Source organism: Telmatherina bonti (assembly GCF_933228915.1).
Source record: "Telmatherina bonti genome assembly, chromosome: 20".
In the NCBI taxonomy this organism is placed as follows: domain Eukaryota; kingdom Metazoa; phylum Chordata; class Actinopteri; order Atheriniformes; family Telmatherinidae; genus Telmatherina; species Telmatherina bonti.
The window spans coordinates 32,997,688-33,015,685 of NC_136618.1; the positions used below are offsets into that span (position 1 = coordinate 32,997,688).

Consider the following 17,998-nt stretch of genomic DNA (forward strand, 5'->3'; position numbering starts at 1 on the left):
TTAGGCTGTTGATCTTAAAGAAGTTTTTGTGTCTGTGCAACTATGGTGGCCCTGAAGGGTCACAACAATACAAAGCCACCACACAAAGACAAAATCCACAACACTCCACAGTTATGTGTTGTGCTTTTGTATTTGTATGACACTTCAGGGCCACCATATGCAGCGGATACCTGCAGTCTGTCATGATTTATGGCAATGTAATTCTCATTGTGGCCTGTTTGGGGGCAGTGTGCTTGCTGTTTTACCACCTGGCTGTACCACTGTGGTCCTGTTTCTCTGTTTTCCCATGATGCACTGCAACAGAGGTGGTCTTCACTGTCAAGCTGACCAATCCCATCATGCATCACAACCAGCAAGGACAGACTGTCCAGCTGAGCTTCACTGCTGAACACTACAAAGTGCTGGAGGAGGCTACTGGGAGGGTCTTCAAGGTATCTGTCCAAGGCCTTGTCCACATGTAGCCGGGTTTTTGTAAAATGAAATATCTTCCCCCCCTCCGGCCAATTATAAAAAATTTTAAAAAAATAACAAAAAAAAGTCCACATGACCTTGTTTTTTTTAGAAACAAATCCCTCCACACCAATCCACGTAACCACATTGTTAAGCACAGCGGGCAATAGCGCCTCTAATCCTATCCAACCAGAATAAGGTTTTTTTTTTTGTCTTGTCCAGCCTTTAAGGAAGCAGAATGACAGTCTAGATGTTGTGTTCCTCTGAGCACATTTACTTTGCCAAGAGGAGCTTCATAGATATAATGATCCCCTTGATATTCTGGTTTCTTATTTTATTTTTATATTTATTTTTTCATAATTGTTTGTATTACAACCGGAGAAGGTAGAAAAGGAACAGTAAAAGAACCATAAGAAAAAACCAAGAAAACACCTTGTAGAGAGAGGGAGAGAGAGAAACATACATACATATGGATACACATGCCTTTATACGCATGTACATACACATCGTCTGAGGTTTTTTTAAAGAACTGTTTTTGATTGCATAAATCTGCGTTTTTGTGTGAATGACAGGTCAAATGGAAGAAAAATATCTGTTTTGTGAGATACCTGCTACGTGTGGACAAGGCTCAAATAAACAGACCTGAATCTGCACCTGTCCAAGTCCACACATGTGTTTTTCTGTTTGTGAACATGTGTGAGGCCTGAAATGGGCACATTGCTCAGACCTGCTGGTTCTGAGTTCATTACTAGTTCTGTATGACCAACAGCAGCATTTAGAGGTTGGTTGATGTGTGGATTTGACTGTTTGTAGAAAGTACAGAGCTCCCCCCATCCAGCACACACAGATGGTACAGCCCAGACCTCCTCGTCCAATGACCAACGCGGAAGTCGATCTTACAGCCGCAAGAAAACACCAAGCAAGAATCAGCTGAAGAGTGAGTTGGCTGGTTAATGTCATCTAACACGGTGTCTAAAACTAAACCATTAGTAACTGCTGACATGTTACATGCTGAAATGTTACTGCTGACATGTTACTGCTGACATGTTGCATGCTGACATGTTACATGCCGACATGTTACAACTGACTTGTTACTGCTGACATGTTATAGCTGACATGTTACATGCTGACATGTTACTGCTGACATGTGGCATGCTGACATGTTACAACTGACTTGTTACATGCTGACTTGTTACACGCTGACATGTTACTGCTGACATGTTACATGCTGACATGTTACATGCTGACTTGTTACATGCTGACATGTTACAACTGACTTGTTACATGCTGACTTGTTACATGCTGACATGTTACATGCTGACATGTTACTGCTGACATGTTACTGCTGACATGTTGCATGCTGACATGTTACATGCTGACATGTTACATGCTGACTTGTTACATGCTGACATGTTACTGCTGACATGTTACTGCTGACATGTTACAGCTGGCATGTTACAGCTGACATGTTACTGCTGGCATGTTACAGCTGTCATGTTACACGCTGACATGTTACTGCTGACATGTTACAGCTAGCATGTTACAGCTGACATGTTACTGCTAACATGTTACAACTGACTTGTTACATGCTGACATGTTACATGCTGGCATGTTACATGCTGGCATGTTACATGCTGACTTGTTACATGCTGACTTGTTACAGCTGGCATGTTACTGCTGGCATGTTACATGTTGGCATGTTACTGCTGGCATGTTACTGCTGGCATGTTACATGCTGGCATGTTACATGCTGACATGTTACATGCTGACATGTTACATGCTGACTTGTTACATGCTGACATATTACTGCTGACATGTTACATGCTGACATGTTACAGCTGGCATGTTACTGCTGGCATGTTACTGCTGGCATGTTACAGCTGGCATGTTACATGCTGACTTGTTACTGCTGACATGTTACATGCTGACTTGTTACTGCTGACTTGTTACTGCTGACATGTTACTGCTGACATGTTACAGCTGGCATGTTACTGCTGACATGTTACTGCTGACATATTACATGCTGACATGTTACTGCTGACATGTTACAGCTGGCATGTTACTGCTGACATGTTACTGCTGACATGTTACAGCTGGCATGTTACAGCTGACATGTTACTGCTGGCATGTTACAGCTGTCATGTTACACGCTGACATGTTACTGCTGACATGTTACAGCTAGCATGTTACAGCTGACATGTTACTGCTAACATGTTACAACTGACTTGTTACATGCTGACATGTTACATGCTGGCATGTTCCATGCTGACTTGTTACATGCTGACTTGTTACAGCTGGCATGTTACATGCTGGCATGTTACCTGCTGGCATGTTACTGTTGACATGTTACATGCTGACATGTTATAGCTAGCATGTTAGAGCTGACATGTTACAGCTGACATTTTACTGCTGGCATGTTAGTGCTGAAATATTACATGCTGACATATTACATGCTGACATGTTACAACTGACATGTTACAACTGACTTGTTACATGCTGACTTGTTACATGCTGAAATGTTACTGCTGACTTGTCACATGCTGACATGTTACATGCTGACTTGTTACATGCTGACATGTTACAACTGACTTGGTACATGCTGACATGTTACTGCTGACATGTTACTGCTGACATGTTACTGCTGACATGTTACATGCTGACATGTTACATGCTGACATGTTACTGCTGACATGTTGCATGCTGACATGTTACATGCTGACTTGTTACATGCTGACTTGTTACATGCTGACATGTTACTGCTGACATGTTACTGCTGACATGTTACTGCTGACATGTTACTGCTGACATGTTACAGCTGGCATGTTACGGCTGGCATGTTACAGCTGACATGTTACATGCTGACTTGTTACATGCTGACTTGTTACTGCTGACATGTTACAGCTAGCATGTTAGAGCTGACATGTTACAGCTGACATGTTACAGCTGACATGTTACATGCTGACATGTTACTGCTGACATGTTACATGCTAACATGTTACATGCTGACATGTTACTGCTGGCATATTACTGCTGGCATGTTGCTGCTGGCATGTTACTGCTGGCATGTTACATGCTGACTTGTTACTGCTGACATGTTACATGCTGACTTGTTACTGCTGACTTGTTACTGCTGACATGTTACTGCTGACATGTTACAGCTGGCATGTTACTGCTGACATATTACATGCTGACATGTTACTGCTGACATGTTACAGCTGGCATGTTACTGCTGACGTTACAGCTGGCATGTTACAGCTGACATGTTACTGCTGGCATGTTACAGCTAGCATGTTACATGCTGACATGTTACATGCTGACATGTTACTGCTGACATGTTACAACTGACTTGGTACATGCTGACATGTTACTGCTGACATGTTACATGCTGGCATGTTACATGCTGACTTGTTACATGCTGACTTGTTACAGCTGGCATGTTACAGCTGACATGTTACATGCTAACATGTTACATGCTGACATGTTACATGCTGACATGTTACATGCTGACTTGTTACAGCTGGCATGTTACAGCTGACATGTTACATGCTAACATGTTACATGCTGACATGTTACATGCTGACTTGTTACATGCTGACTTGTTACATGCTGACATGTTACAACTGACTTGTTACAACTGACTTGTTACTGCTGACATGTTGCATGCTGACATGTTACATGCTGACATGTTACAACTGACTTGTTACATGCTGACATGTTACTGCTGTCATGTTACATGCTAACATGTTACATGCTGACATGTTACATGCTGACTTGTTACATGCTGACATGTTACAACTGACTTCTTACATGCTGACATGTTACTGCTGACATGTTGCATGCTGACATGTTACATGCTGACATGTTACATGCTGACTTGTTACATGCTGACATGCTACTGCTGACATGTTACATGCTGACATGTTACTGCTGGCATGTTACAGCTGACATGTTACTGCTGGCATGTTATATGCTGACTTGTTACTGCTGACTTGTTACTGCTGACATGTTACATGCTGACTTGTTACTGCTGACATGTTACATGCTGACTTGTTACTGCTGACATGTTACTGCTGACATGTTACAGCTGGCATGTTACTGCTGACATGTTACTGCTGACATATTACATGCTGACATTTTACTGCTGACATGTTACAGCTGGCATGTTACTGCTGACATGTTACTGCTGGCATGTTACAGCTGACATGTTACATGCTGACATGTTACAGCTAGCATGTTACAGCTGACATGTTACTGCTAACATGTTACATGCTGACATGTTACTGCTGACATGTTACAGCTAGCATGTTAGAGCTGACATGTTACAGCTGACATTTTACTGCTGACATGTTACATGCTGACATGTTACTGCTGACATGTGGCACTGCTGACATATTACATGCTGACATGTTACTGCTGGCATGTTACTGCTGGCATGTTACATGCTGACTTGTTACTGCTGACTTGTTACTGCTGACATGTTACATGCTGACTTGTTACTGCTGACTTGTTACTGCTGACATGTTACAGCTGGCATGTTACTGCTGACATGTTACAGCTGGCATGTTACAGCTGACATGTTACTGCTGGCATGTTACAGCTGGCATGTTACATGCTGACATGTTACTGCTGACATGTTACAGCTAGCATGTTACATGCTGACATGTTACATGCTGACTTGTTACATGCTGACTTGTTACAGCTGGCATGTTACAGCTGGCATGTTACAGCTGGCATGTTACTGCTGGCATGTTACATGCTGGCATGTTACTGTTGACATGTTACATGCTGACATGTTACTGCTGACATGTTACAGCTAGCATGTTAGAGCTGACATGTTACAGCTGACATGTTACTGCTGGCATGTTACATGCTGACATGTTACATGCTGACATGTTACTGCTGACATGTTACAACTGACTTGGTACATGCTGACATGTTACTGCTGACATGTTACATGCTGGCATGTTACATGCTGACTTGTTACATGCTGACTTGTTACAGCTGGCATGTTACAGCTGACATGTTACATGCTAACATGTTACATGCTGACATGTTACATGCTGACTTGTTACAGCTGGCATGTTACAGCTGACATGTTACATGCTGACATGTTACATGCTGACTTGTTACATGCTGACTTGTTACATGCTGACATGTTACAACTGACTTGTTACAACTGACTAGTTACATGCTGACATGTTACTGCTGTCATGTTACATGCTAACATGTTACATGCTGACATGTTACATGCTGACTTGTTACATGCTGACATGTTACAACTGACTTCTTACATGCTGACATGTTACTGCTGACATGTTGCATGCTGACATGTTACATGCTGACATGTTACATACTGACATGTTACTGCTGACATGTTACAACTGACTTGGTACATGCTGACATGTTACTGCTGACATGTTACATGCTGGCATGTTACATGCTGACTTGTTACATGCTGACTTGTTACAGCTGGCATGTTACAGCTGACATGTTACATGCTAACATGTTACATGCTGACATGGTACATGCTGACATGTTACATGCTGACTTGTTACAGCTGGCATGTTACAGCTGACATGTTACATGCTAACATGTTACATGCTGACATGTTACATGCTGACTTGTTACATGCTGACTTGTTACATGCTGACATGTTACAACTGACTTGTTACAACTGACTTGTTACTGCTGACATGTTGCATGCTGACATGTTACATGCTGACATGTTACAACTGACTTGTTACATGCTGACATGTTACTGCTGTCATGTTACATGCTAACATGTTACATGCTGACATGTTACATGCTGACTTGTTACATGCTGACATGTTACAACTGACTTCTTACATGCTGACATGTTACTGCTGACATGTTGCATGCTGACATGTTACATGCTGACATGTTACATGCTGACTTGTTACATGCTGACATGCTACTGCTGACATGTTACATGCTGACATGTTACTGCTGGCATGTTACAGCTGACATGTTACTGCTGGCATGTTACTGCTGGCATGTTATATGCTGACTTGTTACTGCTGACTTGTTACTGCTGACATGTTACATGCTGACATGTTACTGCTGACATGTTACATGCTGACTTGTTACTGCTGACTTGTTACTGCTGACATGTTACTGCTGACATGTTACAGCTGGCATGTTACTGCTGACATGTTACTGCTGACATATTACATGCTGACATGTTACTGCTGACATGTTACAGCTGGCATGTTACTGCTGACATGTTACTGCTGGCATGTTACAGCTGACATGTTACATGCTGACATGTTACAGCTAGCATGTTACAGCTGACATGTTACTGCTAACATGTTACATGCTGACATGTTACTGCTGACATGTTACAGCTAGCATGTTAGAGCTGACATGTTACAGCTGACATTTTACTGCTGACATGTTACATGCTGACATGTTACTGCTGACATGTGGCACTGCTGACATATTACATGCTGACATGTTACTGCTGGCATGTTACTGCTGGCATGTTACATGCTGACTTGTTACTGCTGACTTGTTACTGCTGACATGTTACATGCTGACTTGTTACTGCTGACTTGTTACTGCTGACATGTTACTGCTGACATGTTACAGCTGGCATGTTACTGCTGACATGTTACTGCTGACATGTTACAGCTGGCATGTTACAGCTGACATGTTACTGCTGGCATGTTACAGCTGGCATGTTACATGCTGACATGTTACTGCTGACATGTTACAGCTAGCATGTTACAGCTGACATGTTACTGCTAACATGTTACAACTGACTTGTTACATGCTGACATGTTACATGCTGACATGTTACATGCTGACTTGTTACATGCTGACTTGTTACAGCTGGCATGTTACAGCTGGCATGTTACAGCTGGCATGTTACTGCTGGCATGTTACATGCTGGCATGTTACTGTTGACATGTTACATGCTGACATGTTACTGCTGACATGTTACAGCTAGCATGTTAGAGCTGACATGTTACAGCTGACATGTTACTGCTGGCATGTTAGTGCTGACATATTACATGCTGACATGTTACAACTGAGTTGTTACATGCTGACTTGTTACATGCTGACATGTTACTGCTGACATGTCACATGCTGACATGTTACATGCTGACTTGTTACATGCTGACATGTTACTGCTGACATGTTACATGCTGACATGTTACATGCTGACATGTTACATGCTGACTTGTTACATGCTGACATGTTACATGCTGACATGTTACTGCTGACATGTTACTGCTGACATGTTACCTGCTGACATGTTACCTGCTGACATGTTACCTGCTGACATGTTACATGCTGACATGTTACATGCTGAAATGTTACATGCTGACATGTTGCATGCTGACATGTTACATGCTGACATGTTGCATGCTGACATGTTACATGCTGACTTGTTACATGCTGACATGTTACTGCTGACATGTTACAGCTGGCATGTTACTGCTGACATGTTACAGCTGACATGTTACTGCTGGCATGTTACAGCTGACATGTTACTGCTGGCATGTTACAGCTGGCATGTTACATGCTGACATGTTACATGCTGACATGTTACAGCTAGCATGTTACAGCTGACATGGTACTGCTAACATGTTACAACTGACTTGTTACATGCTGACATGTTACATGCTGGCATGTTACATGCTGACTTGTTACATGCTGACTTGTTACATGCTGACTTGTTACAGCTGGCATGTCACAGCTGGCATGTTACAGCTGACATGTTACATGCTAACATGTTACATGCTGAATTGTTACATGCTGACTTGTTACATGCTGACATGTTACAACTGACTTGTTACATGCTGACATGTTACTGCTGACATGTTACTGCTGACATGTTGCATGCTGACATGTTACATGCTGACATGTTACAACTGACTTGTTACATGCTGACATGTTACTGCTGACATGTTACATGCTGACATGTTACATGCTGACATGTTACAACTGACTTGTTACATGGTGACATGTTACTGCTGACATGTTGCATGCTGACTTGTTACATGCTGACATGTTACATGCTGACATGTTACATGCTGACTTGTTACATGCTGACTTGTTACAGCTGGCATGTTACAGCTGGCATGTTACAGCTGGCATGTTACTGCTGGCATGTTACATGCTGGCATGTTACTGTTGACATGTTACATGCTGACATGTTACTGCTGACATGTTACAGCTAGCATGTTAGAGCTGACATGTTACAGCTGACATGTTACTGCTGGCATGTTAGTGCTGACATATTACATGCTGACATGTTACAACTGAGTTGTTACATGCTGACTTGTTACATGCTGACATGTTACTGCTGACATGTCACATGCTGACATGTTACATGCTGACTTGTTACATGCTGACATGTTACTGCTGACATGTTACATGCTGACATGTTACATGCTGACATGTTACATGCTGACTTGTTACATGCTGACATGTTACATGCTGACATGTTACTGCTGACATGTTACTGCTGACATGTTACCTGCTGACATGTTACCTGCTGACATGTTACATGCTGACATGTTACATGCTGAAATGTTACATGCTGACATGTTGCATGCTGACATGTTACATGCTGACATGTTGCATGCTGACATGTTACATGCTGACTTGTTACATGCTGACATGTTACTGCTGACATGTTACAGCTGGCATGTTACTGCTGACATGTTACAGCTGACATGTTACTGCTGGCATGTTACAGCTGACATGTTACTGCTGGCATGTTACAGCTGGCATGTTACATGCTGACATGTTACATGCTGACATGTTACAGCTAGCATGTTACAGCTGACATGGTACTGCTAACATGTTACAACTGACTTGTTACATGCTGACATGTTACATGCTGGCATGTTACATGCTGACTTGTTACATGCTGACTTGTTACATGCTGACTTGTTACAGCTGGCATGTTACAGCTGGCATGTTACAGCTGACATGTTACATGCTAACATGTTACATGCTGAATTGTTACATGCTGACTTGTTACATGCTGACATGTTACAACTGACTTGTTACATGCTGACATGTTACTGCTGACATGTTACTGCTGACATGTTGCATGCTGACATGTTACATGCTGACATGTTACAACTGACTTGTTACATGCTGACATGTTACTGCTGACATGTTACATGCTGACATGTTACATGCTGACATGTTACAACTGACTTGTTACATGGTGACATGTTACTGCTGACATGTTGCATGCTGACTTGTTACATGCTGACTTGTTACTGCTGACTTGTTACTGCTGACATGTTACATGCTGACTTGTTACTGCTGACTTGTTACTGCTGACATGTTACAGCTGGCATGTTACTGCTGACATATTACATGCTGACATGTTAATGCTGACATGTTACAGCTGGCATGTTACTGCTGACATGTTACAGCTGGCATGTTACAGCTGACATGTTACTGCTGGCATGTTACAGCTGGCATGTTACATGCTGACATGTTACTGCTGACATGTTACAGGTAGCATGTTACAGCTGACATGTTACTGCTAACATGTTACAACTGACTTGTTACATGCTGACATGTTACATGCTGACTTGTTACATGCTGACTTGTTACAGCTGGCATGTTACATGCTGGCATGTTACATGCTGGCATGTTACAGCTGGCATGTTACTGCTGGCATGTTACTGTTGACATGTTACATGCTGACATGTTACTGCTGACATGTTACAGCTAGCATGTTAGAGCTGACATGTTACAGCTGACATGTTACTGCTGGCATGTTAGTGCTGACATATTACATGCTGACATGTTACAACTGAGTTGTTACATGCTGACTTGTTACATGCTGACATGTTACTGCTGACATGTCACATGCTGACATGTTACATGCTGACTTGTTACATGCTGACATGTTACTGCTGACATGTTACATGCTGACATGTTACATGCTGACATGTTACATGCTGACTTGTTACATGCTGACATGTTACATGCTGACATGTTACTGCTGACATGTTACTGCTGACATGTTACCTGCTGACATGTTACCTGCTGACATGTTACATGCTGAAATGTTACATGCTGACATGTTGCATGCTGACATGTTACATGCTGACATGTTGCATGCTGACATGTTACATGCTGACTTGTTACATGCTGACATGTTACTGCTGACATGTTACAGCTGGCATGTTACTGCTGACATGTTACAGCTGACATGTTACTGCTGGCATGTTACAGCTGACATGTTACTGCTGGCATGTTACAGCTGGCATGTTACATGCTGACATGTTACATGCTGACATGTTACAGCTAGCATGTTACAGCTGACATGGTACTGCTAACATGTTACAACTGACTTGTTACATGCTGACATGTTACATGCTGGCATGTTACATGCTGACTTGTTACATGCTGACTTGTTACAGCTGGCATGTTACAGCTGGCATGTTACAGCTGACATGTTACATGCTAACATGTTACATGCTGAATTGTTACATGCTGACTTGTTACATGCTGACATGTTACAACTGACTTGTTACATGCTGACATGTTACTGCTGACATGTTACTGCTGACATGTTGCATGCTGACATGTTACATGCTGACATGTTACAACTGACTTGTTACATGCTGACATGTTACTGCTGACATGTTACATGCTGACATGTTACATGCTGACATGTTACAACTGACTTGTTACATGGTGACATGTTACTGCTGACATGTTGCATGCTGACATGTTACATGCTGACATGTTACATGCTGACTTGTTACATGCTGACTTGTTACTGCTGACTTGTTACTGCTGACATGTTACATGCTGACATGTTACATGCTGACTTGTTACTGCTGACTTGTTACTGCTGACATGTTACAGCTGGCATGTTACTGCTGACATATTACATGCTGACATGTTAATGCTGACATGTTACAGCTGGCATGTTACTGCTGACATGTTACAGCTGGCATGTTACAGCTGACATGTTACTGCTGGCATGTTACAGCTGGCATGTTACATGCTGACATGTTACTGCTGACATGTTACAGGTAGCATGTTACAGCTGACATGTTACTGCTAACATGTTACAACTGACTTGTTACATGCTGACATGTTACATGCTGACTTGTTACATGCTGACTTGTTACAGCTGGCATGTTACATGCTGGCATGTTACATGCTGGCATGTTACAGCTGGCATGTTACTGCTGGCATGTTACTGTTGACATGTTACATGCTGACATGTTACTGCTGACATGTTACAGCTAGCATGTTAGACCTGACATGTTACAGCTGACATGTTACTGCTGGCATGTTAGTGCTGACATATTACATGCTGACATGTTACAACTGAGTTGTTACATGCTGACTTGTTACATGCTGACATGTTACTGCTGACATGTCACATGCTGACATGTTACATGCTGACTTGTTACACGCTGACATGTTACTGCTGACATGTTACATGCTGACATGTTACATGCTGACTTGTTACATGCTGACATGTTACATGCTGACATGTTACTGCTGACATGTTACTGCTGACATATTACATGCTGACATGTTACATGCTGACATGTTACTGCTGACATGTTGCATGCTGACATGTTACATGCTGACATGTTGCATGCTGACTTGTTACATGCTGACATGTTACTGCTGACATGTTACAGCTGGCATGTTACTGCTGACATGTTACAGCTGGCATGTTACAGCTGACATGTTACTGCTGGCATGTTACAGCTGACATGTTACTGCTGGCATGTTACTGCTGGCATGTTACATGCTGACATGTTACATGCTGACATGTTACATGCTGACATGTTACATGCTGACATGTTACAACTGACTTGTTACATGCTGACATGTTACTGCTGACATGTTACTGCTGACATGTTGCATGCTGACATGTTACATGCTGACATGTTACAACTGACTTGTTACTGCTGACATGTTACATGCTAACATGTTACATGCTGACATGTTACATGCTGACATGTTACAACTGACTTGTTACATGCTGACATGTTACTGCTGACATGTTGCATGCTGACATGTTACATGCTGACATGTTACATGCTGACTTGTTACATGCTGACATGCTACTGTTGACATGTTACATGCTGACATGTTACTGCTGGCATGTTACTGCTGGAATGTTACAGCTGGCATGTTATATGCTGACTTGTTACTGCTGACATGTTACAGCTGGCATGTTACATGCTGGCATGTTACTGCTGGCATGTTACATGCTGGCATGTTACTTTTGACATGTTACATGCTGACATGTTACAGCTAGCATGTTACAGCTGACATGTTACTGCTGGCATGTTAGTGCTGACATATTACATGCTGACATGTTACAACTGACTTGTTACATGCTGACTTGTTACATGCTGACATGTTACTGCTGACATGTCACATGCTGACATGTTACATGCTGACATGTTACATGCTGACATGTTACATGCTGACTTGTTACATGCTGACATGTTACAACTGACTTGGTACATGCTGACATGTTACATGCTGACATGTTACTGCTGACATATTGCATGCTGACATGTTACATGCTGACTTGTTACATGCTGACATGTTACTGCTGGCGTGTTACTGCTGACGTGTTACATCTGGCATGTTACAGCTGACATGTTACAGCTGGCATGTTACATGCTGACATGTTACAGCTAGCATGTTACAGCTGACATGTTACTGCTAACATGTTACAACTGACTTGTTACATGCTGACATGTTACATGCTGGCATGTTACATGCTGACTTGTTACAGCTGGCATGTTACAGCTGGCATGTTAAAGCTGACATGTTACAGCTGACATGTTAGAGCTGACATGTTACAGCTGACATTTTACTGCTGACATGTTACATGATGACATGTTACTGCTGACATGTGGCATGCTGACATATTACATGCTGACATGTTACAACTGACATGTTACATGCTGACTTGTTACATGCTGACTTGTTACAGCTGGCATGTTACAGCTGGCATGTTACTGCTGGCATGTTACATGCTGGCATGTTACTGTTGACATGTTACATGCTGACATGTTACTGCTGACATGTTACAGCTAGCATGTTAGAGCTGACATGTTACAGCTGACATGTTACTGCTGGCATGTTAGTGCTGACATATTACATGCTGACATGTTACAACTGACTTGTTACATGCTGACATGTTACTGCTGACATGTCACATGCTGACATGTTACATGCTGACATGTTACATGCTGACTTGTTACATGCTGACATGTTACAACTGACTTGGTACATGCTGACATGTTACTGCTGACATGTTACTGCTGACATGTTGCATGCTGACATGTTACATGCTGGCATGTTACATGCTGACTTGTTACATGCTGACATGTTACTGCTGACATGTTACAGCTGGCATGTTACTGCTGACATGTTACAGCTGGCATGTTACTGCTGACATGTTACAGCTGACATGTTACTGCTGACATGTTACATGCTGACATGTTACAACTGACTTGTTACTGCTGACATGTTACATGCTAACATGTTACATGCTGACATGTTACATGCTGACATGTTACATGCTGACATGTTACAGCTGACTTGTTACATGCTGACATGTTACTGCTGACATGTTGCATGCTGACATGTTACATGCTGACATGTTACATGCTGACTTGTTACATGCTGACTTGTTACATGCTGACATGCTACTGTTGACATGTTACATGCTGACATGTTACTGCTGGCATGTTACTGCTGGCATGTTACAGCTGGCATGTTATATGCTGACTTGTTACTGCTGACATGTTACTGCTGACATGTTACAGCTGACATGTTACTTCTGGCATGTTACAGCTGGCATGTTACTTTTGACATGTTACATGCTGACATGTTACTGCTGACATGTTACAGCTAGCATGTTACAGCTGACATGTTACTGCTGGCATGTTAGTGCTGACATATTACATGCTGACATGTTACAACTGACTTGTTACATGCTGACTTGTTACATGCTGACATGTTACTGCTGACATGTCACATGCTGACATGTTACATGCTGACATGTTACATGCTGACATGTTACATGCTGACTTGTTACATGCTGACATGTTACAACTGACTTGGTACATGCTGACATGTTACTGCTGACATGTTACATGCTGACATGTTACATGCTGACATGTTACATGCTGACATGTTACTGCTGACATATTGCATGCTGACATGTTACATGCTGACATGTTACATGCTGACATGTTACTGCTGACATGTTACTGCTGACATGTTGCATGCTGACATGTTACATGCTGGCATGTTACATGCTGACTTGTTACATGCTGACTTGTTACATGCTGACATGTTACTGCTGACATGTTACAGCTGGCATGTTACTGCTGACATGTTACAGCTGGCATGTTACTGCTGACATGTTACAGCTGACATGTTACTGCTGACATGTTACATGCTGACATGTTACAGCTGACTTGTTACTGCTGACATGTTACATGCTAACATGTTACATGCTGACATGTTACATGCTGACATGTTACAACTGACTTGTTACATGCTGACATGTTACTGCTGACATGTTGCATGCTGACATGTTACATGCTGACATGTTACATGCTGACTTGTTACATGCTGACATGCTACTGTTGACATGTTACATGCTGACATGTTACTGCTGGCATGTTACAGCTGGCATGTTATATGCTGACTTGTTACTGCTGACATGTTACATGCTGACTTGTTACTGCTGACATGTTACTGCTGACATGTTACAGCTGACATGTTACTGCTGGCATGTTACAGCTGGCATGTTACTTTTGACATGTTACATGCTGACATGTTACTGCTGACATGTTACAGCTAGCATGTTACAGCTGACATGTTACTGCTGGCATGTTAGTGCTGACATATTACATGCTGACATGTTACAACTGACTTGTTACATGCTGACTTGTTACATGCTGACATGTTACTGCTGACATGTCACATGCTGACATGTTACATGCTGACATGTTACATGCTGACATGTTACATGCTGACATGTTACATGCTGACTTGGTACATGCTGACATGTTACAACTGACTTGGTACATGCTGACATGTTACTGCTGACATGTTACTGCTGACATGTTACATGCTGACATGTTACATGCTGACATGTTACTGCTGACATATTGCATGCTGACATGTTACATGCTGACTTGTTACATGCTGACATGTTACTGCTGGCGTGTTACTGCTGACGTGTTACAGCTGGCATGTTACAGCTGACATGTTACAGCTGGCATGTTACATGCTGACATGTTACATGCTGACATGTTACAGCTAGCATGTTACAGCTGGCATGTTACATGCTGACATGTTACATGCTGACATGTTACAGCTAGCATGTTACAGCTGACATGTTACTGCTAACATGTTACAGCTGACATGTTACTGCTAACATGTTACAACTGACTTGTTACATGCTGACATGTTACATGCTGGCATGTTAAAGCTGACATGTTACAGCTAGCATGTTAGAGCTGACATGTTACAGCTGACATTTTACTGCTGACATGTTAGTGCTGACATGTTACATGATGACATGTTACTGCTGACATGTGGCATGCTGACATATTACATGCTGACATGTTACAACTGACATGTTACATGCTGACTTGTTACAGCTGGCATGTTACAGCTGGCATGTTACAGCTGGCATGTTACTGCTGGCATGTTACATGCTGGCATGTTACTGTTGACATGTTACATGCTGACATGTTACTGCTGACATGTTACAGCTAGCATGTTACAGCTGACGTTACTGCTGGCATGTTAGTGCTGACATATTACATGCTGACATGTTACAACTGACTTGTTACATGCTGACATGTTACTGCTGACATGTCACATGCTGACATGTTACATGCTGACATGTTACATGCTGACTTGTTACATGCTGACATGTTACAACTGACTTGGTACATGCTGACATGTTACTGCTGACATGTTACATGCTGACATGTTACTGCTGACATGTTGCATGCTGACATGTTACATGCTGGCATGTTACATGCTGACTTGTTACAGCTGGCATGTTACAGCTGACATGTTACATGCTAACATGTTACATGCTGACTTGTTACATGCTGACTTGTTACATGCTGACATGTTACAACTGACTTGTTACATGCTGACATGTTACTGCTGACATGTTGCATGCTGACATGTTACATGCTGACATGTTACAACTGACTTGTTACATGCTGACATGTTACTGCTGACATGTTACATTCTAACATGTTACATGCTGACATGTTACATGCTGACTTGTTACATGCTGACATGTTACTGCTGACATGTTACTGCTGACATGTTGCATCCTGACAAGTTACATGCTGACATGTTACATGCTGACATGTTACATGCTGACTTGTTACATGCTGACTTGCTACTGCTGACATGTTACATGCTGACATGTTACTGCTGGCATGTTACAGCTGACATGTTACTGCTGGCATGTTACTGCTGGCATGTTATATGCTGACTTGTTACTGCTGACTTGTTACTGCTGACATGTTACATGCTGACTTGTTACTGCTGACTTGTTACTGCTGACATGTTACTGCTGACATGTTACAGCTGGCATGTTACTGCTGACATGTTACTGCTGACATATTACATGCTGACATGTTACTGCTGACATGTTACAGCTGGCATGTTACTGCTGACATGTTACAGCTGGCATGTTACAGCTGACATGTTACATGCTGACATGTTACAGCTAGCATGTTACAGCTGACATGTTACTGCTAACATGTTACATGCTGACATGTTACTGCTGACATGTTACAGCTAGCATGTTAGAGCTGACATGTTACAGCTGACATTTTACTGCTGACATGTTACATGCTGACATGTTACATGCTGACATGTTACTGCTGACATGTGGCATGCTGACATGTGGCATGCTGACATATTACATGCTGACATGTTACAACTGACTTGTTACATGCTGGCATGTTACAGCTGGCATGTTACATGCTGACTTGTTACTGCTGACTTGTTACTGCTGACATGTTACATGCTGACTTGTTACTGCTGACATGTTACTGCTGACATGTTAGTGCTGGCATGTTACTGCTGACATGTTACAGCTGGCGTGTTACTGCTGACATGTTACAGCTGGCATGTTACATGCTGACATGTTACAGCTGACATGTTACAGCTAGCATGTTACAGCTGACATGTTACTGCTAACATGTTACAACTGACTTGTTACATGCTGATTTGTTACATGCTGACTTGTTATATGCTGACATGTTACAGCTGGCATGTTACAGCTGACATGTTACAGCTGACATGTTACTGCTGGCATGTTACTGCTGGCATGTTACTGTTGGCATGTTACTGCTGACATGTTACATGCTGACTTGTTACATGCTGACATGTTACAACTGACTTGTTACATGCTGACATGTTGCATGCTGACATGTTACATGCTGACATGTTACAACTGACTTGTTACATGCTGACATGTTACTGCTGACATGTTACATGCTAA

At 42.2% G+C, this 17,998-nt stretch overlaps 1 protein-coding gene across 1 annotated transcript in view; it reads left to right on the forward strand.

The window, feature by feature from the left end:
* Positions 1-17,998, forward strand: part of sycp2l (synaptonemal complex protein 2-like) — a gene marked incomplete at both ends in the record, with an annotated part of 52,278 nt that overhangs the window by 20,235 nt on the left and 14,045 nt on the right. The window contains 2 exons of the mRNA XM_079260007.1: positions 291-431; positions 1,264-1,387. Of these exons, the coding sequence (XP_079116133.1) occupies positions 291-431; positions 1,264-1,387 (265 nt within the window). The remainder of the gene's footprint in view (positions 1-290; positions 432-1,263; positions 1,388-17,998) is intronic.